General features: G+C 48.1%; 1 protein-coding gene across 1 annotated transcript; it reads left to right on the top strand.

Moving 5' to 3' along the window:
- Nucleotides 1-689: 689 nt before the first annotated feature.
- SREBF2 (sterol regulatory element binding transcription factor 2) lies at nucleotides 690-26,481 on the top strand. Its single transcript, XM_051784842.1, has 19 exons — nucleotides 690-884; nucleotides 5,214-5,603; nucleotides 6,494-6,675; nucleotides 7,855-7,995; nucleotides 9,735-9,956; nucleotides 11,071-11,185; nucleotides 11,379-11,560; nucleotides 12,346-12,538; nucleotides 13,472-13,653; nucleotides 14,338-14,611; nucleotides 15,583-15,752; nucleotides 15,965-16,133; nucleotides 16,699-16,819; nucleotides 18,336-18,445; nucleotides 19,758-19,890; nucleotides 20,411-20,579; nucleotides 21,751-21,936; nucleotides 22,825-22,936; nucleotides 23,606-26,481. The coding sequence occupies exons 1-19, from the start codon at nucleotides 803-805 to the stop codon at nucleotides 23,824-23,826; spliced, it is 3,354 nt and encodes a 1,117-aa protein (XP_051640802.1). The 5' UTR covers nucleotides 690-802; the 3' UTR covers nucleotides 23,827-26,481.
- The last annotated feature ends 157 nt before the right edge of the window (nucleotides 26,482-26,638 follow it).

Genomic DNA, 26,638 nt, shown 5'->3' with positions numbered 1-26,638 from the left:
CCACCATCGTTGATGACCTCGCACCAGAGGAGGCTCTTGCAGAGGGACCATCCCCAAGAAGCGGGTGCTCTGTGCCGGGCTGGAAGCATCGCAGCCTTTGGGAAAGGGGAAACGTCCTGAATTTTTAACAGCAGAGCCAAGTCTCTCCAGTGGGGGGGTGGCAGTGGGCGCGAGTTTGATTTTTTTTTAAATAAAATTGACTTTATTTTATTTTATTTTATTTTTTTTTTTAAGTAAAAGAAGCGTGGCTTTTGCTCCCATTCCTGGGGGGAGCGGGTGCGCGCCAGAGGGCGTCGAGGCTGGGCCCCCCAGGAGGTGAGGGTCCGCGGGAGCTGCGCAGGGAAGGACAAACCCCATCCTTTCCCCAGCGGCGCCTCCCACCTGGCCTTCGCGCCTTGAGCCTGGCGGGCAGCCCGGGGTGCGGGCCCTGCCCCAGCGGTGTTCCCCGTGGGCAGAGGAGGAGGAGCGGGTGATGGCGTCGCTCCCACGCGTGTCCGCCGTGCGTGGCCCGACACCGCCCACCTCATGAATATTCTAATGAGGGGGCGGGCCCGCCCATGCTAATCGCAGCTGCTGATCGCTGACGCGCCATCACACCACGCGCCGCCGCGGCCGCCGATTGGCCGGGGGCGACCTGGTCTCATTGACAACAAACCGCGGGGGGCGCGCGCGCCGGGGCCGCGGGGGCGGGGCCGCCGGGGCTGCCCAAGATGGCGCGGGGTCGGCGGCGCCCGCCGGTAGCGACAGCAGCAGCAGCAGCGTCCGCCTGAGCGCCCGGGGCGGCGGCGGCGGGCCCTGCGCCATGGAGGGCGGCGAGCTGGCCGCCGAGAGCATGGAGACCCTGACCGAGCTGGGCGACGAGCTCACCCTGGGCGACATCGACGGTGGGCGCCGTGGGAACGGGCGGGGGTGGTGGGGGCTGCGCCCGTGGGCTCCCCATGCGTGGTGGGGGGAGCGCTTGTGTCTCCCCGCGGGCCCGGGGCTGCTGGTGCCGCCCGAGGGGGCAGGACGCGTGGGTGGGGTGGTTCTTGGATCATGCTGCGGGGGGTGTCCCCCCCCTCCCGAGCACGGAGTGGGAGCACAGGGTGGCCGCCCTGGCTTGGCGTGGGGTGCGCTTCCCACGCGGGACGGGCTTCCCATGCGAGCGGGAATCCCCCGTCCTGGGTGGGGCAGGCGGGGGTGCGGGGCGCGTCCCGCCGGGCAGCGCTCGCCTATCGAGCGGCCACGCGTGTGTCCCTGCGTGTGTCCCCGCGTGGCGCGGGCAGCCCACGGCCGGCCTTGCCTGGGGAGCGCTTCTGGGAAACTCCCGTGGAGCTGAGCCACGCCTGAGGCAGGCGAGAAAGATGTGGTAGCCGCAAGGAGCCAGTGTGGACGTGGGGGTCTTCCCACCCGTGGCCGGCCCGGGAAGGGGTCGGCAGAAAGTACTTGGCATGTCCCTCTGCTCCTGCCGCAGACCCGCGGGGCAAACGGCGCAGTCCACGTTCCACTCGTGTTTCCTCGCTCTCTCAAAGTAGGTGCTAAACGATGGCCGGAGCTGTGTCGCGACTAGTGGCTGTGGGAGGCCGAGCCTCCAAGCCCTCCGGCACCGAAACAGCTCTAACTGCTTAAATTTCCCTTTTTTCACTGTCATCTTAAAACTTCACCGCGTCGCTGGCACAGCTCAGACCCGTGAGAAAATCGCTGTTTTCTGCCGAAGTGCAGCAAAACAAAGCGCCTGCGTGTGACGCTATTTTATATGTATTTTTGGTGACACCAAGCAGCTCCTGAAAAGCTATTTAAAATGTCATTTCTCTGTGCGGTCTCTGCTATAGGCTAGAGACAGGGTCCTGGCTCAGTTCACTGCTCTGCTGGGCTGTAATCCCAAACTGAGCTCAGCTTTGGGGGCTGGAGTGTCCAAAGCATCCTTGTTTAGCCACTGGGAGATAAAATAATACCAGTGCTTCTAGATTTCTAATTGACATCGATTTGCAGTGTAGCTTGGGGCAAAATTTATACTCCATTTTTCTTTGTCATATATAAAAGAAGAATATACCTTATGAAAGTGCAAGGGGCTTAGTTATTGGTCATAAAGTTTGATGGTGCTCATCCAAGGTAGTGTTTGCCGTTGTTTAAGCACCATGTAATGAGTTCTCAGGTTGCATACAGAAACAGAGGCGAATTGATGAACCCAGAGATGGCTCTGAACTGAGGTGTGCCCGGGGAGGTGTGATTCAGAGCGATGAGTAACTTAGGAAAACGAGCTTCACTTTCCTCCCCAGCTCCAGGGGTGGATTTTCCTGGGGGAAGGTGGGGGGAAGGTATATGACAATCCTGCTTTTTTTTTTGTACTCCAACATGGATTTGTCTCAGGGTTTGAAATTTTGCAAAGATTTTCATTTGGTTTTTAAGTTGTCTTGTTGGTGTACCTCTCCCATTCAGGCTGAGGGACCCCCTCACTGCGTCTTGTGTGGATTTTGATTTTCTGTGGTAGATGCGCCGACTGCTGTGGGATCTGTCCCACACACGGGGGTCATAGCAAGGGTGGTCAGAGGGTCCCAGTGCTGAGCCTGAAGGCTCTGCCTCCTACCCCAGCACAAACTCCTCCACCACCCATGGGTGCCTTCTTGTTGGCAGGACACTGCTGGGTAACACCGGAGCACGAGGTTTGAGTTGGTCTTGGGTGTGAAGCATGTCAGGGTTCAGGGCAGAGGGGTTATTTCTGTTGAGGTTGGAATCTCCGCCACTTTTCATTTCTCAAAGCACAGCGTCTCCAGGAGTGTGAGGAAGAGCAGCCTGTGTGCTGAAGAGCTGAGCCACTGCCCGGAAGAGGCAGCTGAAGCCCAGCCCTTGCCTTTCTGCCAGGTATTCAGTCCCTGGATTAATGAAAGCAACAGAAGCCCTTGGTGGGCTTGGTTTTGTAATACCTTGTTGACATTTTTTAGCCTTGGGCTGGGCCAGGATAGTTTCTGCAGTAACATGTCACTCTGCTTTAGGGGCCAAGACCTCTCCAGCACAAAGGGTGCCGGTGCTCTGGTGACACTGTGTTTATCACTGATGGCTGGTCCTTCAGAAGCAGCCGAGGTTTCTCACAGTGAGTGTAGACACTAAAGGCGTTTTAAAAGGCAAAGGTTTAGATTTTGGATGTTGGCTGTTTCTTCTGCATTATATTTTTTGTGTGTTGTTACTAGGAAAGTTCTTGGGCCCTTTAAAAGAGGTGGCTTTGATTCCCTCATAGTCTTAATTCTTTAAAATTAATCTTTGGACTTTTTGCATTTAGCCCAAGTTAACTCTGTAATAAAGATGTAGTTTAGCTTGTGAGAGCAGGAGTAGTTTTTTTAATAAGATATTAAATCTACTGCACTGAACACAACATTCTTTAAAACTCAATGGTTGAAATTTGGTTCTTATGCTGGAATTTACTAAAATCTCATCCGATTTATGTTTATCCCCCACTTGCAGTAGTGCTGTCTGATAGTGAAATAGCAGTACCATCAAATCAAGAGTTTGAGAAGTAGTTTTTTATCATGTTGAGGTTTATTTGGGATAGTCTTAGCTGCAGTCGGTTGGAGGGTGAAGAGCTATTTCATATCCATCTAAATGTTATGCACAAGTGTTAATCTTGAAACAGCCCTCCTTGCTCTGGTAATGTTTTATTAAAGCCAGCTGAGGGAATGCATAAAAAAAAATAAATCTTTTGTTGATATAGTGAAAAGTAGAGACAAGGGCTTGGTCCAGCTGGTCCCTGAGGGTGGCTGCTGCCTCATGCTGGGGGAACTGTGCGTCCCCACTTCAGTGTCAGGTTATGAATAGGTCAGGAGGATGCTTTGCCTCTCGGGCTCCTCCATCCCACAGACCTGAGTTCTTACGAGAAGTGTCATGGTGAGTGCTTAAATGTTTGTCAGGGTGTGGAGGGCTTGCGATTGGAAGGAAAGAGTAATAGTGTCATAGAAATATGTTGAAACCTGTGTTGAGGGAGCAAGAAGCTTGGAGGAGGATCCATCCCTTTGCTCTGTTTCAGCTGAAGGAGTGTCAGACAAATTAATTGGATAATGTGTGGGTGGCATTTTGGAGAGGCAAATTAATAACCATCTTATTGCTGGGACAGCCTCCATAGGAACTTCTTGTGAAAAGTTTACTGCTTCAAATCCGCTTCATAAACCACAGCAGCAATGTCCTTTGGGTTTGTGGATGAGAAAGGTCCTGGTGTAAGGAGCACTTTACCACATTTTTTCCTATAAATCAGAGATCTGTTTTCTGCTTCCTAAACTCTTATTTATTATTTTCTTATAAACTCTCTCTTAGGTTTGTGGGTTCCCTCCTTTTTTTCCTACTTCCAGAAAAAAATAAATAGGACTTTTAGAAAACTGTGGAAAAACCAATGCAGCAGGGGCAGATGCTGGGGTGGAGTAGGATGTCTGGCTCCTCCTGCCGCTGCCTGCACACAGATCAGGGAAAGCATTCAGGTAGCTTAAGGTGCATAATTGGATTAGTGTGGAAGAGGAAGCTCTGCTTATGAACAATGAGCTCTTGGTTGTGAAATTTTCTCCTCTGTGGGTAAGAGCTATAGCATTGAAGTAGGAGCCTTTTGATGTGGGCTGATAAAATCCCGGAGAAGGTGGGATGGAGAGAAGCTGCTGTGCAGTGAGTGCAGGCAGAAAACCAAGAGGAAAAAGTTATTCTGGTATTTTAAACACATACATGCATTTCTGCTACAGTTTTATAAAGTGTTGTTTCCTTTAGTGTTTTTTCCCCTGTTTCTTGTATCCTTGCAATGAATTCTTATCCTGTTTCTTCATTTTGCAGATTCTTAGTGGGGCAGGAGGGATGAAAGCTCCTTAAAAGTTGTGTGGGAGAGTGGTTAGTGGTGGAATTGTTCAGGTGCTTAGTTTCTTCCTTCTGTAAGATTTAGACTGAAGGAGTAAGAGCAGTATTTTATTTATATGTTGAAGATGGTTTTAAGTTCTAGTCTGTGCTTGCATCTTGTTGTCTGGGAAAGTGGTGTAGGAGAGTCCTACTTCTCCCCCCTGAACAGCAGCAGCAGTGGTATGCTACTGGCCACCTCCTGGTCTCTCTCTGGATGTGTTAGGTTAGTGCGATGTGTTCTCTGAAAGTTTTGAAGGACCCAGAGCTCCTTTCTATGCACACAGCCCATCATTCCAGTCCTGATACAATGGCAAGTGTCAAAGTATGTGGGCAATAAAATAATCTTGAACAAATTTTCTTCTGTTTCACAGAGATGCTGCAGTTTGTCAGTAACCAAGCAGGAGACTTTCCAGATCTGTTTTCGGATCCCTTGTGCAGCACCTTCCAGGGCGGCAGCAGCAGCAGTGGCAGTAGCAGTGGGACCCTGGAGCCGCAGTTGCAGCGGTCATACAGCCAGGCGCAGCTCCAAACCTTTCCTCAGCCTCCTGCGTCCCCCCAACTCCAGAGCCTGCCAGTCAAAGCAGCACAGACGACACCTCCAGCGCCTTCACGCTCAGCCCCTCTCCTTCAGCCCCGGCCCTCGCTCCAGCCTCAGCTCCAGCAGCAGGCCGTCATGATTACACCAACGTTCAGCTCTGCTCCCCAGACCAGGATTATCCAACAGCCAGTCATCTACCAGAACGCGGCCACAAGTTTCCAAGGTAGCGCTTGTGGTGCTCAGGCTACAGGTGTGCCTGGTGCACTCAGGATTTTGGGATGCTCAGGCTATGGGTGTGCCTGGTGCACTTGCAATAAATGCATTAGTGTTCAAACTCCAAACAGGTCCTCAGCCACGACAAGCCTGACGATCTTTTTCTTGTGATGCTGCCTGTGAGGTGTCCCTTCTGCCTGTGTGGCTTTGGAGTTGGGGAGCATGGAAAATTGTCATAAATGAGATCTGAAGTGTTTTTGTGTGGCCTCTTGCCATAGTTATCTTGCTGTTCTCCTCTGTTATGGCCTCTCCCCTGTCTCTCTTGGGAGGCTTGAGAAAATTATGTCTTAAAACATAGTTGTTGGCAACCCTGTCCTCCCACTGATGGGTGCACTGGGCAGATCCAGTCTGTCCCACATGGCAATCTGGATTGAAGGCACATTTTATCTAGCAAACTCTTGAGTGCAGTACTTGCATTGAGCAGAGACACCTGTAGGGATATTTACTGATGACTGGATCTTCATTTGTGAATGCCAGTTGACTTGATCCTCTTTAGTAAGTGTTGATTCTTTACGTGACAAATAGGATCCTTTGGTCCACCAAGATCAGGGAGTGGGAAAGCGTAGGTTGGATGTACAGCATAATGCCACTGTGCTGTCAGACCAAAGAGCTTTGGCTTTATTTTCTCTTAGCTGATCCTCTGTACCTCCTGGAAAGCTGCTCTTCTAGGTGCAGTGTCCTCTTGCAGGAGGCAACAAAGGAGCTTCTCAACATGTGGAATGAGTTTGATGAATGCTGCCTACTAAGAAGCTCTGGGAAGGAGTGATGCTAGAAGCATTTGCAGGCTCCGAAAGGGAGACCTATCTCTGGGCTGTTTCTGACACCTCTTCTGTTTTTCAGTTCTCCAGCCTCAAGTCCAGAGCCTGGTGACATCCTCCCAGGTTCAGCCAGTTACCATCCAGCAGCAAGTGCAGACCGTGCAGGCCCAGCGAGTGCTGACACAGGCTGCCAACGGCACCATCCAGACATTAGCACCGGCCACGGTCCAGACGGTTGCTGCTCCACAGGTCCAGCAAGTTCCGGTGAGTATAAGTGTGGAATGGTACAGGGATACAGCAGAAGAAGAAAGTGCTTTTGCAGGTCTGGTTTCCTAGCTTGCCAGGGGGAGAGGAGGTGAAACTTGTAGTGCTGGCAATCCTGTCTAGGTTTGCCTTTGTGCAATATTTTTTAAATGTGAGAGGTATTTCTAGCCAGCCTGTGTCCCAGAAGCATTTTACTTCATGCAGGTCATGCGTGAGAGTCCCTGCTGCAAGCTGTGATGTGACTTCGGGTAGTGAGCAGTGTTCAGAAACTGTTTTCACTAAAACACTGGCTTAACTACATGTGGTCTAAAGTAATTTTTGGAACTTGGTACTGCCAAACCGGATTGGAAACCTTACTTGAACAAGCTTTCTTTGACTTTTGCCTACTTCTTTGCAAGTCCATCACCTCTACCACACTTATAAGGACTGCTCAATACTGGAATGTGTTCTTCCAATTCTTCTGTCACTTTTTTTATCTTTTTACTGCTACAGTCATGTGATTTTGTATTAAAACATACACAAGATTTTTTTGACTTAGTGCATCTTTGTATTAAAAATGTTTGTCTAGGGGACTTGGTATGACAAAGTTGCTCTGATTCAGTTGTACTCTGCCATCTGTCCTGTTTTCTGAGAGTTAGCAAGGTATTTGGAAGAAATAAGAGCAAGCTGTGTTATGGCAAAATAACTTACAGTTGATTTTGATCTGCTTGATGTTTATGGTACAGATCCTTTTGGTGAAACTCTAGGGGGGAAGCTACTATGAGTATTTCCCAAAGCAGACTGCCCTAGCTGTGTTAGACTCTGAGTACTCAGCCAGTTAATATAGGGAGCTAATTATAGGTGTAATTGGAGAGGGGAAGGCAACTTTTCCGTCAGCTCTTTTGTGTTTTTACATACTTGTTTACTTCTGGTGACTGATTTGCAAACCGATGTCCTGGTGGTTCCTCTGCTCCTCTCCCTCCAGTGCTGTCCAGACTGTCTCATGGTCAGAGTTTGCATTAGGGGTGACCAAAAGCATTTAGGTGGTGCAGGCTGCAAGGAAAGAAATACTCACCCTGCTCTTTTGCCATTCACTGAGTTGTAAAGTGACTGCAACTCTGCTAGTGCTTTACCTCTGGCTGCTGAGATCAGCAGGGAAATGCATGCTCACCCCTTCACCTGTAACCCTTTTCAACCTAGGTTCTGGTCCAACCTCAGATCATAAAAACGGATTCCCTTGTCCTGACGACCCTGAAAGCAGATGGTAATCCTGTTATGGCTGCAGTACAGAACCCAGCACTGACAGCACTCACTGCTCCCATTCAGACCACAGCTCTGCAGGTACTATATGGATGTTCTTCCCTCCTTCTCCTCACCGATGTCCTTTCTTGTTAAGTAAGAGATTTGAGCTTTAGCATTCTGCAGTAGTGCAGACAGAAGGGGTTTTGAGGGCTGTTCTAGACACATCCAGAGCAAGTAATACCCTGTTTCTGCCAAGGCTAAACACACAGATTATACTGCTTGGCAGCCTCCCATGGCCAGTAAGCAAAGACCAAGGGCACATTTCTGTTTACCTTTTTCTGGTATTACAAGGAGAAAAATATGACCTAAAAGCTCTGTCTGGTTTTTAACTTGAAACTGAAAGCTAACTTGCTCAGAGATACCTGTGGAACTTTCTTTTGCCTCTCAGTAGTGTCTACTAGTAGTATATTGAATGTGACAACTAATTAAGCTACTTTTCAGAGGGCGTTTGTGGTGAGGATTCGTTATAATCATTGGAGATGGCAACTGTGCTTCATGGCCTCTGTGCCTCATGGCCTCCACTTTGAGAAACTTATGCCCCCAAAGAAACATTTGTTACAATCTTGTACATTTTGAACAGATCTCTCTCTACAAATATTTACTGGAAGAGATAAACTTGGGCTTAGATTTTGATTTCTTTTGCAATAGCATGGTAGGCTTCTTACATACTTGTTAGCAGCCAGGCTAAAACCTTCAATTAACCTGCTTGCTTTTAGATGATGTTTTCACACAAAGGTGAGGCTTACGTGGTTCTGTCTACCTGAGACATGTTTGAACACATTGAAATTTGGTGGAAATAAGCCAAGGAGAGGTTTAAGACTTTAATTCACTTATTTGTCAAGTTCCTACTTGAAACGAAATTATTTTTCTGATATCCCAATTAGAAGACTATTTCAGAGTCGAAATTGTTCCTGAAGTTGCTCATGGCTAGTTATTATTATGTTTGTCTTTTGACAGAAAAAACTCTTCTTCTCCATAGCCACTTCCTTGATCCTTGGTGTACTTCAGAGAATACATGTATCTTTCTCAATCTTACTTTGCTGGATTAAGTAGTCTAAACTTTCTTTTACTCCAACTGTCCTAGAATCCTGTCTGTGCAACTGTTCTGGTGGGATTCATCATACTTCATCTCTGAGTACACACTGCTTTAGTTTGGTGTAGATAGTCTGTAGATGGGTGTCCAAGTCTGAGCTTTTCGTGCTGCTATATATCACTCATTGTCTTAGTTCCTCATCTTAAGGCATTTTTATAGCTTATGGATTTTTTTTTCTTCATTTAATCAAATTCAAATCCAACTGCATTGGTCAAGCCAAGGTTGTTTTTCCATAATAGAATCCTTTCTAACATTGTCATTACTAGTTTGGAAGTAGTGTAGCCTGTTGCTGTTTTACTGACTTAATTTGTCCACAGAAAAGGTGGATTTGGACACTTGGATTGTAAGGATTGTAGAAACAAAGAGGAGTTTCGGTCCATTTCTCTATTTAAGTGGATGAACAGAGCACAGTATTGGCAGAAGTACTGATATTCCTGGAGAATAAAAGATATTCTTATTCCACAGTGACTAGTGTGGGAGCCAGAGTGACAGATTTTTCCTGTGATGCTGTGCCAGTGCTCGTGCCGCCTAAGAAAGACAGAAGGAAATTGGCATCTCACATCTTTTCTGAGCTGTAGAAACGTTTCCTGATTTGTCTTTTGTTTACTCCTTTTTCTTTTGCCATCATAAACCTTATCTAAATTGGCTGATTGCTCTTGACACTTGTTACACGTGGTCTTTGTAGACCCTCGTTGGGAGCAATGGGACCATTTTGACCACAATGCCGGTGATGGTGGGACAAGAAAAGGTGCCTATCAAACAAGTTCCCGGGGGTGTCAAGCAACCTGAACCACCTAAAGAAGGAGAGAGGAGAACAACTCACAACATCATTGAAAAGCGTTACCGGTCATCCATAAATGACAAAATCATTGAGCTGAAGGACCTTGTCATGGGCACAGATGCCAAGGTAAAGATGGGGGATAAGAGCAAATCTGGTATAATAAATACTTTATCTTCGAAGGTGCTCATTGCTCTACCAAATGAAGTATTTGGGTACATGCAGCTGTAAGTAGTGTGCACACTTGTATTGGGATAACACTGATGAGAAACACTTGTGTGATGGAAAGCTTGATAATTGTATTCAGGAAAGGTCACCTGTAAAATACTAATTGTACTGTGCTAGTGGTACTGTTTCTTGAAAATAAGCTATACCTTATGCATTTGTTCTTATGTTAGGTCTAACTTAAAATAGGTAGAATATCCAAATGGATGTTTTGGTAACTCTGCCAGACCAGATCTTGCTTAATGTAAGTTTCCTCATCCCAGTAGGGATGAGGGTTTACAGAGCTTTCCGATTTATTTCCTTTAGATATTAAGCAGTAAAAACTCCTACTTGCTCAATTACTGGAAGCTTTCTTATGCCACGTGCTCAGGGTTGTCCTATTTGCTTTACCTCATGCTGGCATAGCGGGCAGTGGTATTCCTGATACTTCTGTGATCTCTCTACAAATAAGTGCACTAGTGAAGTCACCTCCTATTGCTGGGTGGAATTGGAAGCTTAATATTTTTAAAAACATGGGTCATGTGCAGTGACTTCATAGTACTTTCAGCTTGTGTTTACAAGATAAACTTGTCCACTGCTTCTGGAAGCAAGTGTTTTCATGGGGATGGCCAAGGCAGTGAGGCAAGGAGGGAAATATTCTCAGAATTAGGCAGTGAACAATGGTCAACAGACAGCAGCTTGTTCTATCCCAGAAGACAGCCACGTCATTTACAAACTATGGTACTTTCAAAGGACTATTTCTGGCTGAAACATAGATGTGAACTCTTATAATTTGGATGTTAATCTGTTTCCATTGTACTATTTTATAAGATCTTTGAGAAACCTCAGTCCTTGTGTATGTTTGATACCTTGCCCACAGAGCATGCCCTGCTATTAGTTCCTTTGCAGCTGCTGAGAGGTCCTTTACTCCCTTTTCTATCACCACACGATACAAAGGGTTGTGGTATCCTTACAAGCAGGAGTGACCCTTTGATTCTCTTTATATAAACTGCTTTTTATATGTCTTAATTCCTTGCAGATGCACAAGTCTGGAGTCCTGAGAAAAGCCATTGACTACATTAAATACCTACAGCAGGCCAACCATAAGCTGCGACAGGAGAACATGGTTCTGAAGCTGGCTAACCAAAAGAACAGTAAGTTGTGGAGGCTGTGCAGGAGGGGGGAGGCAGTCAGCATGAATGTAGAATGTATCTTGCAGTCTCTTATCCTTGACAGAGGTTGCATTGATAGTGGCCAGTGTTACTCCAGGTGACAGAGCAAATCTGAGAGATACTGACAGAATTCAGGATGGAAAAGCACATACATAATGCACTCTGATTTTTGCAGAGCTCTTGAAGGGCATTGACCTAAGCAGTCTGGTTGACACCGATGTAGATCTGAAGACAGATGACTTCAACCAGAATTTGCTGCTGATGTCTCCTCCAGCCTCTGATTCGGGATCCCAGGCTGGCTTCTCTCCCTATTCCATTGATTCAGAGCCAGGAAGCCCTCTTCTTGATTATGCAAAGGTATTTATGACTTCAGTTGTCAAATTTAAGGCATCTGCTTCAGGGATACATAAGGGCCAGAATTTAAAATCTCCTTATTCTCAAGAGTGGAACCAGCAGACATCTGGCAAGCAGATCTGTAGGGCTCAGAGATCCTTTGTAAGGATGAGGAAGGTGCATGTGTGTTTTATCTTTTCTTAAATGATTGCAACTGCTTCCTGAGCTGTATTACCTGAACCTTACCTTAGCTACAAGAAGAACTGTACTTATCCTTCAGCCCCTGTACAGTCTTTGTGGACTTACAGTGCTTTTTCATGACTCAAGTTGCCCATGACTTTCCAGGATATGAATGTCCAGTGCGTAAAGCAGGAGAACTTGGAAATAGATGATGACATCAGCTGTGGTTAATGAGACCATAAGTAATCACAGTAACAGAAAGCTGTTAGCTGTCTTTGGCTTACAAGTTTGTTTTGTGGATATCACAGAGGAAGTGGGTCTTCTGGGGGATCCACAAAAAAGTAAGGGCAGCAAAGGTTAATCTTAGCCTAAACCAAGGATCCAGTTAATAACTGAAATGACTGGTAGCAGGAGGAAGTTGAAGGCATTCAAATATTTTAGCCTTATATTACTAAGCTATGAAAAGCTTTACTGGAGTTCTTGCTGATCTTGAGCTCAAAAGCAAATTTTAAAACGTGTTCTGCTTCTCCTTCTTCCCTACCTCGCCCTTGACATAAATGCTTCTTGTGGTACAGAATGGTAAGCAGTTTGTTTTCTCCTCTTTTTTCTCCATTCCTATTCATTTGAAGGTTAAAGATGAGCCCGACTCTCCTCCTGTGGCGCTTGGTATGGTGGATCGCTCTCGAATACTCCTCTGTGCTCTCACATTCCTTTGCCTTTCCTTCAATCCGCTGACATCCCTCCTGGACATCCGAGGAACCCCGGAGTCTGACAGTTTGGTGCGCCACAGCTCTGGCAGAAATGTGCTGACTATTGAGTCAGGTAACGAACTAGAATAGTTTGGACCACAGAAAGTGTCCAGCCTTATGTGGTCTCCCTAAAGGTCACCTCCAGCTGTGACCGCTGCAGGTCACAAGGTGGATGGTTGCTGTGGTTCAGTGGATGGGTTTGTGTGTTCAGGGAGTTGTATGACCTTTGCTTAGTGGGTGGGGAAAGTAGTAACTGCTGGGCTGGGTGTGGGAGGAGAGCCAACTTGGATCTGGTTCCAGTTCCCATCCGTATCCAGCGTTCTTCTTGCATAAAACCAGCCATGGCTCAGTGTGGTGAGGTTGAGGTAGCACCCATTTGTAGCCCAGCAGTCTGGGCTTTCAGGATAGACCCTTTAAAGTAGTTCAGGGTAAGGAGCATCCTCCTGTCCTCACCAGTCTTTGAGGCATGTTCCCTTTGTATTTGTTTTTAAGGTAACTGATTTTGTAACTTAATAATGAAGTGTTATTACGCTGTTGCTATGGGCTCTTGCAACTGGTTTGTTTGATACACTTATTCCATAAAATTCATAGGGGAGGGCAGGGGATGCTGTAGGTGTGGGGTCATTTTCCTGACTGGTAAATATGCTTCCTCAGTGTCGCTTTGTAAATTTTATTAAGATCAAAAAATGACACTAAAGTATTGAGTACCTGTGGGTGTATCTTACAGAAAAATCAGAAGACATACTCTGGGGAAACTAAGTGCTGATTTGGTTTTTTATACATCAGTCTTCTAAAAATAACCATTTAGTTGGAAATGTTGTGGCTTGGAGTTCGGATGAAGAGCTGTTGATACAGGTGCTTCCTGATTTGAAATGCAGTCTTTGCAAAAGCTGATTAAACATGTGGCAAGCATAGCAAGACATCCTCCTTGGTCTGTGCTCATTACGTTGCCAAGCTTTTGGTGTCCAGATTAGCTTTTAACTTTCCTTTTGGATGTCCATTGTAGATGCAGCTGGTTGGTTTGGCTGGATGATGCCCACGCTAATCCTGTGGCTTGTGAATGGAGTGATTGTACTGAGTGTGTTCATAAAGCTACTCGTGCATGGAGAGCCAGTGACCCGGCTGCACTCAAGGTCGTCGGTCACCTTCTGGAGGCATCGCAAGCAAGCGGACCTGGATCTGGCACGGGTAAAGTTGACTCATTGTTTTGCATCAAATGCATCTTTTAGATGGGATTTTGGGTAAATGTTGCCTAGTGAGGCAGTGGCTTGGCACTTGCAAGAGCATGGTATTCCTTGAGTGGACTATCCTGTCTGATTTCAGAGAAGCTGTTGCTAGGTTGTCCTGAGCAGATTGCTGTCCTCACTCAACCTAAGTTAGTGAGGCATAGATGCCAGCATTGGAAGAGGCTCTGAACTTCTGTCCTTGTTCCTAGCTACTGCATCTTGTATCGGTTTTTGGCAGCAATATCTTGGGTTTTGTCCAGAGTCTGGCCTCTGCTGTGCTGGTCTGTGTGCTGTCCTCCAACCTCTTGGAAGTCCTCACCATTGTTGGGGCAACATTTGGCTTTTGATATGGGGACCCCAAAACTTCCATGTTGTTTGAGAAGGCAAGAACCTTCTTTCACTTAGTACTAGTGTGTCTCACAGGCAGTGCAGGACCAGAACCATGTGTGGAAGGATATGTTCAGGGCCAGATTTCAAGATGGTGTAAACTGCCATTATGTTTTCTGGCTCTATGATGACGTCCCTCTGCTAAAGATCTTATCCTAGCTTGCACGTCAGTTTGTCTTGCTCCCAATGCTGAGGAGGTCCCAAAGTGTCTCTGTAATGGTGATTTTTGTTGTTGAACTTTTTGCTGTGTTATTTGCAGGGCGATTTTGCTGCAGCTGCATCAAACCTGCAGACTTGCCTGTCAGTACTTGGTCGAGCACTGCCAGCTTCCCGCCTGGACTTGGCCTGTAGCCTGTCCTGGAACGTGATCCGCTACAGCCTGCAGAAGCTGGCGCTGGTGCGGTGGCTGCTGAAGAGGACTTCTCATCAGTGGCGGGCAAGGGAGGCCACTGCAGGCTTCGAGGACGAGGCCAAGACCAGCGCTCGGGATGCGGCTCTAGCATATCACAAGCTCCATCAGCTCCACATAACAGGTAGGAGCAGAGGTGGCAGATATGCTGTTTTGCTGAATGACGAGACTGAGCTGATCCTGGGGGATACAGGGAGAGCGCTACAGCCTCTCTTCTGGGATGGCTGCTGTTGGAAATTAGCCTGACAAATTTCAGGAGCCACTTGCTGAAACAGGACAGATTCATGCAATCAAAAAACTCTGTAAGAACAGCTGAAGCAACAGCAGTGTCTCAAATTATGTTTTCCTGAGTTTGCAGAGGTGGCTGAGAGTCTTTCCCAAGCAGCAGTTGATTGAGTCCAGTCACTTTTTGCTGCTGTTAAAGGCTTGTTTTATCACTGTCACTTGGGAACATGAGGTGGAAGCAGGGGCTGGGGTTAATTGCTGGAAGAACTGAAATTTCTGAAGCTGTGTACAGTTTAGGTTGCCATTTGGTGTTGATGTGCTTTGAAATCCTGGGTGTGTGCACATGGACTGAGGAAGTGCTTGAATGTTCCTTGCAAATGGTTGTTTTTGCCATTTCCTTGGCAAAGCAGTTTGTAATGTCAGTAAGCTTCTAGCAGATCAGAAATCCAAGCTAAACTTCCTTCTGCATAATCATTCTTAGTGAATTGTCACCATGACACCAGGGCATGGTGTACTTGTCCTTAAATATTATCTGTGTAGGTACAGGTGTGGACTGCAAAGGGTTTTAAGATAGTGATGAATACAGTGAGATAAAGTTTGCTGATCATTTTATCCTAACTGGCTTAGCTATACAGAGCTTTCTTGTGGAAGTGAGGCTGTGGATGCCAGTCTTTAATATCTTTGGAGGGAAGACTTGGTTAGGGTTGTTCTGTTGTCTGAATACAAAGCTGACATACGATGTTGCAAGCTTCTCATATCAACAGGTTCTTGTTTTTTCTTTAGGATAGTAGCCCTACAAATTATGGTAGTATTTAGTAGCTGGTACTACTGATTAAAAGTTAACACTTTTTCCTCCTCTTTCTGGTGCAGGTAAACTTCCCTCCAGCTCAGCTTACTCAGGCTTGCACATGGCCTTGTGTGCTGTGAATCTGGCTGAGTGTGCAGAAGAAAAGATCCCACCCAGCACAATGGCAGAAATCCACCTGACTGCTGCAGTTGGCTTGAAAACGCGCTGTGGAGGCAAGCTTGGCTTCCTAGCGGTGAGTTGTCTTCTCCTCTCCTATCACACCTCCAAGAAGAGCTCTAGGAAAGCCAGGAAACTGGCATTGCTGTAGCTCGGGACATCTGCTATCAGTACAATTATAATATGACTTGCAGTTATGATATGAGCTGTAATTATAATATGATCTTTGTCCTTGGTGGTGCAACTCTTCCCTGGATGCTGTTCTCAATCAGCCTCTCCTTTCCCCAGAGCTACTTTCTAAGCCAGGCTCAAAGCCTGTGCAGCTCAGAGCGTAGTGCCATTCCTGACTCGTTGCGTTGGCTGTGCCACCCCCTGGGACAGAAATTTTTTGTGGAGCGAAGCTGGACGGTGAAGTCAGCTGCGAAGGAGAGCCTGTACTGCACCCAAAGGAACCCTGGTGAGAGCTGCTTGTCCTGAGTGTGTGGCCTTCCCAGCGCTTTGAGCCTGGCAATCTCTCCACTCTTTATCTGGGACAAAAGTGGGTGTTGTATTTGAGAGAGCACCTTTATATGTCTGCCCTGCTTATAGTTTTGATGGGCCAGAGAGGGTGTGGAGCTGAGAGATCTCTCCTCAGCCTACAGGAGCTGACTTGCTTCCCTATGTATGCTGCACTGCATTGTCCTCTTTATATGCTGGAACACAACCTGGATGTGACCCCAGATGTCCGGGGGGTGACTTTGGAGTGACCAAGGTTTATCCTCCACAGAGCAGTGTCCTCACTGTTTTGCTGAGTGGCTGAAGTGTCAGAGTGATGTTTGACCAAAGGCTGCAACTTTATAAGTTTTCAGAGCCTTTTTATCCCTTTAATCCACTTAGTCTTTAGAAATCACTGCATTAATTACTCAAGAATTTCCCTCTACTGCTTTTTCTCTTGCTCCTGCATTTGATTCTTCTTTTTGGTTGTATTGAGAGGTGTCTATGGCTGTATGCTAGTGAAATGGTTTGGTTTGATCCTTCTGTAGCGGATCCTATTGCACAAGTCCATCAGGCGTTCTGTGAGAACCTGCTAGAGCGAGCGGTGGATTCCCTCGTGAAGCCTCAGACTAGGAAAGAAACAGCGGGACAAGAGGAGGAGGAGTCGTGGTGAGTATATGTGGCACACTGGGGACTGCTGGCTGCAGCAGCAGGCTCTGGGGCAGAGCTCGTGACCAATGACTGAGCGCTGGTGGTTAGTCCTTGTTAAAGGCTTGGAATGACAACATAAGTCTGGCCACCGCAGCTTATTACAAGAGTCAACTCTGCCTCTTTTTATCAAAACCTCTGAAAGCAGGGGGAACCAAGGTGTGGTGGGGATTTTCGGTCTTAGCTGGCATAGTGCTGGTTGATTCTTCAGCTCGATGAGTGGCTTTTTCTCTGCTGTGACAAAGTTTAACGTTCAGGAGCACTAAAATTAGTGTGCACCTACCTCTTCTTAGACCAGGACGTACATCCAGGGCTTTTAGAACATGAAAGTCTGTCATGTCAGAGAGTGAACCCACCAGCTTGCTACCTTATCCGAGAGTGTTCTCCTGACTGAAGTGCTGTATTTACCAGCAGTGAAGAATCAAACAGACGCATGGCAAGAGGAGGAAAGATGATGATGGCTGAAATTGTCATTGCCTCTAAGCTCTGTGACCAAATGAAAGGGGACAATAGGTGGGAAACAGAGCAGCTTTTTGTACTGAACCATGTCCAACTTTTTCTTGGACTCCATGGGAGGTGGAAGCCCACCCTTTGCTAGTAATTCAGCACTATTTCTAGCTGCTCTCCAGATATGCTGGTGCCAGGCAAATGCTACAGAAATACATAGGAAGCTGTGTAAGGATCCTGTTGTCCCCGGAAAGTGTGGGTAAAAACATCAGATGGGAAGATAACCCAGTTTCCCCACCTGTGTAGGGAAAACGTTGTACATTTAGCTTTGGGTTTTTTTTCAATCTCATGTCTGTTTCCTAGTAGAGAACGCAGTTCGGTGTAATTGCTTGCACAGTGCAAATGCTTGTGATCCAGTGCTGCTGTTGATGAGAGAAGGTAGCAGATTTGTATAAGGGGTGTGGATTGTCACTATACTTGTGGGAGTCCTGTCTCCTCATGGGAATGACTAGCTTTAGTAATACAGCAAGCCTTTTTGTCCCCCTCTAGGGGTGGGAGCTCAAGATCTTCATCTCTAGCCTGTCCCAGGAAATTAGGTTGTTGCTGCATATGGTACTTTCTCTGACCATTGCTATGAACATGTTGTCATTTGCAGTCATACCTATATGCAAATATGCAATCACAGAAGTGTAGTTTGGCCTCTTTTGGAGGCAGTGGTTGAAATCAACTTGTAATCAACTCGTAGCATAACTCTGTATTTGAGGTGAGACTCTTGGGGTTGAATCTAGTTCTGTGCTGGTCTCCTTGCAAGAGGAGGTGTGAGGCTGCCCTTTGCAGAGCACTGTGCTATGCACTTCCACTTTACGGGGTGGTCTCTTCAGTCCAGCAGTGTTATGTTACTTGTAGAGCTTGAACTTTCTGTGGGCTTAATGGGGCTGCATTGTTTAAATATGCCTTGTGACCAATGAGTAATGCCTTGGCATCTCTTGTTTGACAGCATAGCTAAGGTCTGCCTTGCTTCTTGTTTCAGTGAGTTCTCGGGTGCCATGGAGTACCTGAAATTGCTCAACTCTTTCTTGGACTCCATGGGAAGTGGAGCCCCACCCTTTGCCAGCAATTCTGTACTCAAGTCTGCCCTGGGTAAGTCTGGCAGAACTGAAGTTCTCCCCACTGCAGAATCTACTGCTGATATCAATTCCCTCTCCCTACCATCCCTCAAAAACCCCAGGCAAGGAGAAATGCAGTCCGTGGAGTGAGGCTTGATTGCATACCAGCGTGGTACACTCAGACTAGAAGAGTATGATTAAGAAGGCTTGTAAATTTGGCTGTGTGTTGTAATGCTGAGTGCCCAGGTGGGACTGCTGTTATTTGTATTGTTGGGCAATATTTTATTTCCAAGCTGAACCTTGTGCCCTCACCTGAGAGCTCACTCCTGGCAATGCAAAGCGAGAGGAAGGGTGGAGCATATAAACAAACATAGCAACATTGCAGTTGAGGTACAGGAAGGGTTTTTTTCTACTTAATTACCTATTGAACCAGGTTGCCCTTACTTTCACAGTGGCTGTCAGGTGTATTCCTCAATCTCCAGAGACCTGCAGCCTCTGCTGTAGGCAAGCTCTGGGCATATACTGGGAGGTGCTTGGTTTGGTCCCTTGGTCCCATTATATTTAATGGGACAACAAGGGCTGTAGAATTCCTCTGAGACGTGTGCTCATCTGGACTGAGCTGGTAGCAGGCTGCTGGAGCATTTGTCATGCTTGGTGTTGGTACAGACAACACCTGGCAGCTCACCGGGATACTGGTGCAGCTTTAGACACAGACTAATTATGCTGTACCTGAAATGTGTAGAGCAAAAATAGAAGGAAAACTAGATAATTCTTTTTTTTAGGGATTATTTTTTAGTATAAAGGGAAGTCTATATTTGGATCAATACTGTCATGGAATTGAACAGCAGGTCAGAGTAGCAGAGCATATACCCTTTTGCCCTGGTTAGGCTTTGGGAACTTTTTGAAGGCATGTTAAATAATGTAGGAAAGTATATAGGGAACTTGATTTACTGTCTTGATGGTGATTAGTGCCAAAGCTTGGTATATATGAGTGGAGCTGTTGTTAATTTGGGGTGGTGAGTGGAGATCATTGTCAGGAAGGAAGTCAACTGGTTTCTAGACAAGCTGACGAGCGAAGTTCTTGTTGACAAGATACAAACAGGCCATCCCAAACTCTGCTTGTGGTCAGATGTAGGGTGTTTGCCTGCTGCCAAGTTCCTTTTTGTTCCTGCAGCACATTTCAGCATTCACATGGATGGCTGCATTCCTGTGGGATTAGTTTGGGCTCTTTAGCATCAATCCCAGTGGAAGGCACTGGCAAGGGCACGTGACACCTGCCTGCTTCTCCAAGAGGGAGGGAGCCAGGTGTCCTCTCCTAGGCTGCAGCTCGTGACTCTGTTTTGCAGGTCCCGACGTGGTGTGCCGATGGTGGTCAGCAGCGGTGGCGATGGCAATCGGTTGGCTCCGAGGGGATGATGCAGCTGTGAGGTCACATTTTACGGAAGTGGAACGCATGCCGAAATCCCTGGAGATGTCAGAGTGCGTAGGCCTTGTGTGCTTTCCAAACCACTGCTCCTTCTAAACAGGGATGACTCCTTCTCCTCATGCTGTTCTGTAGGATTACACTTACCTGTACTCTGGAGCTGCACGTCTCTTGTGCTCTGCAAGTGCCAATGTGCTCAGCAGTTCGTGTGTAGGTCAAGGCTTGCAGACTGATATTAGAGCTGTGGACTGGAAGTGTCAGAAGTGCTTCTTTAGGCATGTCTTGTGGATTTGTTCTAATTGCACAGCCTCCCACCTTCCAAAACCAAACCACAAAACTGACATGCTGATGGAAAGGCTGGTGTCACCATCTCTGTTCTTTTGTACTACAGCATCTTTGCCAACTTCCTCTCTTTTATTGCATTTCTCTGCACAGTCTTTGTAGGTGAGGAACCATCGCCATCTTTTCTGTCTAAGGAATGAGATATCTCTGCTCTTGAAGATGGGAGAGTGAAAGCTGATGCTGTGACAGCATGACATGGTACTGCTTGAAAGCAACATGCTCTTTCTCTTTCAGGAATGCCCTAGTGAAAGCCACCTTCTATGTATGTAAAGCCATGCAGGCCTCACTGTCTGGGAAGGCAGATGGACAGCAGAACTCCCTGGGTCACTGTGAGAGGGCCAGCAGTCACTTATGGAACAGCCTCAACATGAGCGGCAGCATCTCTAGCACAGTCCTCAACAGTGTAAGATCTATAAGCCCTGGGATAACACAAGGACTGTTGTGGTTGTAAGATTGGTCTTGCTGCAGGTGTGCCACTTCCCCTTTGTATCTGTGTTCTCCATCCATCCATCCATCCTGTGTATCATGGGAGTAGAGGGGAGATTTCTTCTCTTTCCTCACAAAGGGTATTGAAATTGTTCTGTTTCTGCTGTATGGGGGAGCAGAGCTGCAAGTACAACATCATCTCCCTGGGCATGGTCTCAGCTCTTGCTCCTCTCATGCCAGTAGCTGTCACCCCTTTCTGGTGCTTTGACCAGTTTAAATTTGGCTCAGGATAGATAGAAAGTATCCATCTCTGTCCTCCAGGTCAAGTTCCTGACATCTGTAAAGCAGGACCTCAGTAAGCTGGGTCTGCTCTGTTTCAGGCAGCACTTACAAGTGTTTGAACCCTCTGTCACAAAAGTGCAACTGTGCTCTGCTACTTGAGTTTGTGTGGGGCTTGTTTCTCTTCTTTCCAGGTTTACCTAAAGCTGGAACTTCCCTCCATGGTGTATGGGACGTGTTTCTGGTCCCCTCCGTTGCTCCTGGGTGGCAGCTGTAGTGCATTGTAGTTGCATTGCATGTTGTGGCAGTGACTGTGCAATGTTTCTGCAGTGCAGTACAGAGGCACTCTCTGTTCGGCAGCATGGGCAGAGCCCTCCCAGAGCTGTGAGCGGTGCTAGGGGGCAGCAGCAGACGGGGAAAAGGGGTTTGGGCAGCTGCCATGTGCCAAGACTAGCTCTTTTCTCTGCAGGCAGCAAGGCTGTCTTTGCTGTTTCCCACAGTTAGCATTGCCATTTGGGCGGGAAAGCCTTTGCAGAAGTCTGTGTTCCCATGGGATCAGTTTGGACTCGTTAGCATTGATCCCAGCAGAAGGTGCTGGCAAGGGCGTATAACATTGGCACAATATCCCCTTGGCACATACTGTCTTGACCTCTCGATCGAGACATGCTGCTTGAACAAACGGCTGAGTCCTGCTCCCTGTGGTGCATTGTGGTGGGGTGATGTGGTGGGGAGGGCTGGGGAGCCCCCCAGGTGGGCAGGAGATGCTGTGGCTGCCTTCCCATGGACTGTATCAGCAGCCATGTAGTTTGTTCCTCGCCTAATGGTATGTGTTACTAAGTGTATGTGCCTGGGCACCCTGGCTCTTGCAGATGATCCAGCTGCTGGCCTGTGACTTGCTGCTCTCTCTCCGTACCAGCCTGTGGCAGAAGCAGGCGAATGCCAGCCAGGCGCTGGGTGAGACCTACCACGCCTCAGCCCCCGAGCTGACGGGCTTCCAGCGCGACCTCGGCAGCCTGCGCAAGCTGGCCCACAGCTTCAGACCCGCCTACCGCAAGGTGACGCCTCTCTTGCCCACTCTGGCTTAGCTATAGCCTGTCCCAAGGGTTGAAGGGAAACCATGGAAACATATAGGTATATGTGGGCTTGAGGGGTTTGGACACTTGGGGTGGGATACTCTGCCACCAGCAGCCTCCATACTTTCTCTTGATGAGGTGATGAGGGAGGTTCCCATGGGTGTTCAGTGCGTGTGGGGAAGTGTCTGCTTTAGGTTCTACATAGAAAACCATCAGCACATGTGTATTGCCAAACAAATACCATGGCATCCTGTCCCTTAAGGCAGCTTCAGACTGGCTCTGTCCCTTGGGGGAGTGTGGAAGGAGACTTCCTTGACTGTGTTGGCTCTGCTGAGTAGCTGGAGGGTCAGATGCCTTCTGCATCTGCAGAGTCCCAGCTGCTTCTCTGGGGGTTTTTCCTCTTCTGTTCAGTTTATCTAGTATTAAGCCTCAGTAGAGGATGTATAGTCTAATACTTTAACACATGAATTGTCCTGGTTTTGTCCAAACTCTGGATTTCAAAGTTTGCTGCTGTTATCAAAGTGCTGCACTAGCAACCTGGGGTGAGACCCCTCCCTGGGACCATAGTGCCAGGGTTTGCTCTTCCATTTTTCCATCCTGTTCCCTATTCTTGATCCTCCCCCTTTCCAGGCTGCTCACAGTTAGGTGTCAGATCTTTTTTTTTTTTTTGTTCCTCCCCTCCTCATGGTTTCCTTGACCTGCAAATTCCCCAGAGACAGGTGGAAACATGAGGGAGGAGTGTGGAAGTGGGTCTCTGTTGTTGTCAAGGTGTCAGTGCTCTGCTCTCAAAATGCAGTGGCTGAGGAATGACACGTGTTCAACCACAGCATTGTCCCCACCTCTCATCCTCCATCCTACCTTCCCTTCCAGGTCTTTCTCCACGAGGCCACCGTGCGCCTGATGGCAGGTGCCAGCCCTACCCGCACCCACCAGCTGCTGGAGCACAGCCTGAGGCGACGCACGCCCCAGAGCAGCAAGCAAGGTCAGCCCTGGGACCTGGGCACCGACCCACTGCCTGTGGGGTGGGGAGGGGGCAGCACTTGGGCAAGGTGTGGGGGCATAGGTGCAAGCTGCAGTGTCTTCTGTGTCAGGATAACGAGCTCCCATCAGCCTGTGGCTCAGGGCGATGCTTCTGCCATGCTCTCTACAAGCCGACTAACGTGAGCTGCCGGCCCTGGGCTGGAGGTGTCAGTGAACAGACTGGAAAACATTTGCCTTCATGCAGCTATGCATACACAAAACTTGGCAGTCTGGGGTTTGGGGCAGGCAGTGCAAAGGCAGAAGCTGGGAATCCTAAAGGGAAGAGCCAAAAGATATGGTGCTGGTTATTAAATCCCTTGTGAGGGTGTAAGGGGAATGGGCAAATGTGTGTACCAACGCTGGGGTGAGCCCTAGGAAGTGAAGTGAAAGGAACTATCTGTAGAAGACATGACTGACAGCCCCTACCTGACTCCAGCTCAGACTATTCTATTCTGCTAGCCTAAAGGAGCTCCCTGAGGGTCCTCAGAGTGGCCCTCACTCTTGGCTCAGCCATGGGTTGCCAGCTAGAGATGCCTGTGCTCACTGGTACCAGTTGAGGGCCTGCATGGTGGGGTTTTGTCATGCGGGTGGTAGCTCTGTTGTGAACTTTCTCTCTCCTGTTTGCACACAGGTGAACTGGACACATTGCCGGGCCAAAGGGAGAGAGCCACAGCCATCCTGTTGGCCTGCCGCCATCTTCCCCTCTCCTTCCTCTCCTCCCCGGGCCAGCGAGCCGTCCTGCTGGCTGAGGCCGCCCGCACCCTGGAGAAAGTGGGGGACAAGCGCTCCTGCAATGACTGCCAGCAGATGATTGTCAAGCTGAGCGGGGGCACGGCCATTGCTGCCTCCTAATGCTGTCTTGGGGCCGCCTTGTACAAAGACAGCTTGGTTGACCATCAGCCTGGACTTCCCTTCTGGAGCTTAAAAAAAGTGCTAGGTTAGGGCTGTGCTGGTGGGATTGTGATGGGGTGGGAGGGGGAGGGAGGGTTTTGGTTTTGTTTTATTTTTTTTCTAAACTTGCCCCAGGTTTAGCTTTATTAGCTTCCTTGCTTGTTCTCAGGCACTGCAGCAGGAATCTGTCTAGTTGTGGTTTTTGTCACCTTGCCTGGGGCTGTTGGGAAGCTCTGTCCTGACACTGATTTCCCATTCCTGCTTTGGGGAGAAGCTCACAAGCCCAAGGCATAGAGAAGTGGCACATCCTGTGTCTGTCCTCAGGGGTATTTTATTCTCTTCCCAAACACCTCTGCAGAAAGAAGTCTTTGGGGAGGGCAGAGGATCTGCTCAAGCCTTGTCCCACAGGGCTGCTGGGGCTTGAGGATGTTCCCAAAAGAGAGGGGAAGGCACCAACTTTCCTAGAGTTGTGTGTCAGGAAACTGAAGCCCCCTATACCCAACTTACCTAGGTGCTCTGGGAGTATCGCTTGGGGCCAGTACTGCCCAGCAAATTTCTCTACAGTTTTTATACAGGTTTTTTTATAGGAGTGTTCATGGCTTTACAAAAACATAGGGAACAATGCAGCAGATTTCCCTTCCTCTCTGCTTCATGCATCTTCTCCTGTGATAGCTGCCTCCAGTTTTTGGCAGGGGGTGGGTTTGTAGCAGCCTACAACAAGCAAAGCCTGGCAGAAAGCCTTGGCATCCCTGGTCATCTGATGCTGGGTGGCAGCAGAGGTGGATGGGCCGTGCCCTGCATTGGCATGAAGGGTGAATGCTTCTCTGGTGCCTTTTTGTTGATGCAGAAACAATTTTTAGAAACAGTTTTTTATTTTACTCAACTCCCAGTCCCAGAATTTGTCTTCAGGTGTTTCTCCTTACCTTTTCCAACTGCTCAACAGCTCCTGCAGAATCTGGGAAGCACTGGTTCAGGGTGCAAGTCTCCCAGCTTTGTTACCATTGCTATTCTGAGCAGTTTGACTTGCAGGTGTTGAATTGCCTGTGACTTTCCAAGAGGGGGAGGTGGATTTGGGACAGGGAGAGAACGGTTTGCCCTCTTTCTCTCTGCCTTTCCTGTTGCATCTCTCCAAAGAAGAGCAAAGCGGTTGCCCTCTGACATGTACAAATGTGAAACCCAGCCTTTGACAAGCGGGCATTGCTGTTTCTCCCTGTGTTATGGTCAGCCTGTTCTCCATGTTAGCAGCTAGAAACATTTAGATGCACCAGTCCAAACCCATCCTGTCCCAATCAGGCCTGTACTGCCTAACTCCTGCAAAATCAGAACTTGTACTGTTTTGTAAGAAGCTTTTTACATGTATCCAGCTTTTGCATAGAGGGGTGAGAGCTTGAGCTCCTTCAAAATGAGAGGAAAAAGATAGGGGCTTGTGGTCTCACTTTGCACAGGGTCTTTTGGCATCTGTGAGGAGCATTTCATGTGCTACAGGAATTGAGCAGAGGTAATGCTAGTCCTGGAGTTGCCTGGCTTCACGAAGATGGAAACTGGGGCCAGGAGAAACCTGTCTCCCAGCAAAGCCTGTTCCCAGTGATCGTGATCTGTAGCTGCAGACAAAAGTGCAGGGACCAGAAGATGTTTCCCTCCCTCCCCCACTTTATGTGGGGAATAGCTGGTAGACACCCAGCTGCAATGGCTGGCAACCTGAGCTTCTTGTCCTGCTGGCAGGCAGGGGGGTTCCTTGCTTCCCAGGGTTGGTGGTTGGAGGGGAGCTCATTGTTTGAGGGGAAGAGGTTGCTCTCCAGAGTGTCTTTGAGTGTAGAGGATGCTCTGGTGGCAGCAACTTCCTCTTCGAGCAGGTATCCTAGGTATGCATAAGAGCTCTTGGGTTTGTACACATTTTGATTGCCCATTCCCAAGTTCCCCGGCTTATCAGTGATCCTATTCTGGGAGGTGGATTGCCTCCTCCTGATTTTCGTCCTCTTCAGTGGCTCTCACGCTGTCTTCCTGGTCATGTTTTTTTCCCTGAAATACAGAAACTCCTTGCCTGTGGCAACCTCTGAGTTACTTTGCATTTCTCTGGGTCTGCGTGCAACACATGGGAAGTTTTGTGCTTTAGTAAAATGGGAAGCAAGGCCTTGGGAAAGCAGTGATGCTGAGGTGCCACTTGGTCACTAACGGTGGTCTGAGCCCTGGGGGCTGGGCTGCAGGAAGTACTGGCTGGGGAACTGGCAGACTGCTGGGCTGAAACCCCAGTAGCAAATGGCATGATCCACGGAGGGTCCTAGCATGGCTCATTCTTTTCTGCCCCCTCCAGGGTGACGGATCTTTGCCCTGTTTTTTCTACACTGTTTATAAATTTGCTGCCCATCTGTCCCTACGACTTTTTTTACATGTGTGTGTATATACTGTAACTTTTTTGTTTGTGGGTGGGAGAAAATTGTTTTATGGATTATGTGAAGAAAGTCTATTTATCCTCATGGGGTTCAGAGTAGGGATGCTTTGTGATACAAGATGCAACTGGTGGTGGGGAGGTTCCCCAGGGAACATATCTCCTGTCTGAAAATCCTGTTCCAGGGCTCCTGAGCATCTGTTACCTAATAAAGATGAACGTTACCACCACCTCCCACCTGCCCTCTTTCTCTTAGCCCTTTTCATCCCACCCAACAGCTGCTCTTAAGCAGAGGTGAGCTTGAAATGTCCTTCAGAGACATAAAACCTTGCAGGCACCTTGGGAAGCTGTCGGTCCTTTGTCTGGATAACCTGAAGAACAGAGCTG

Source organism: Manacus candei, unplaced genomic scaffold, assembly GCF_025592945.1.
Source record: "Manacus candei isolate 608988 ecotype Guabito, Panama unplaced genomic scaffold, ASM2559294v1 h1tg000018l, whole genome shotgun sequence".
NCBI classification, from domain to species: domain Eukaryota; kingdom Metazoa; phylum Chordata; class Aves; order Passeriformes; family Pipridae; genus Manacus; species Manacus candei.
This window is presented reverse-complemented; position numbering and strand designations above follow the sequence as displayed.

Bases quoted from the DNA above. Each gene is read 5' to 3' on its own strand.
- SREBF2 (XM_051784842.1), top strand. From the start codon at position 803: ATGGAGGGCGGCGAGCTGGCCGCCGAGAGCATGGAGACCCTGACCGAG. The intron at 885-5,213 runs GTGGGCGCCGTG...TCTGTTTCACAG, and splicing joins CACCCTGGGCGACATCGACG to AGATGCTGCAGTTTGTCAGT. The intron at 13,654-14,337 runs GTAAAGTTGACT...TGTTATTTGCAG, and splicing joins CGGACCTGGATCTGGCACGG to GGCGATTTTGCTGCAGCTGC.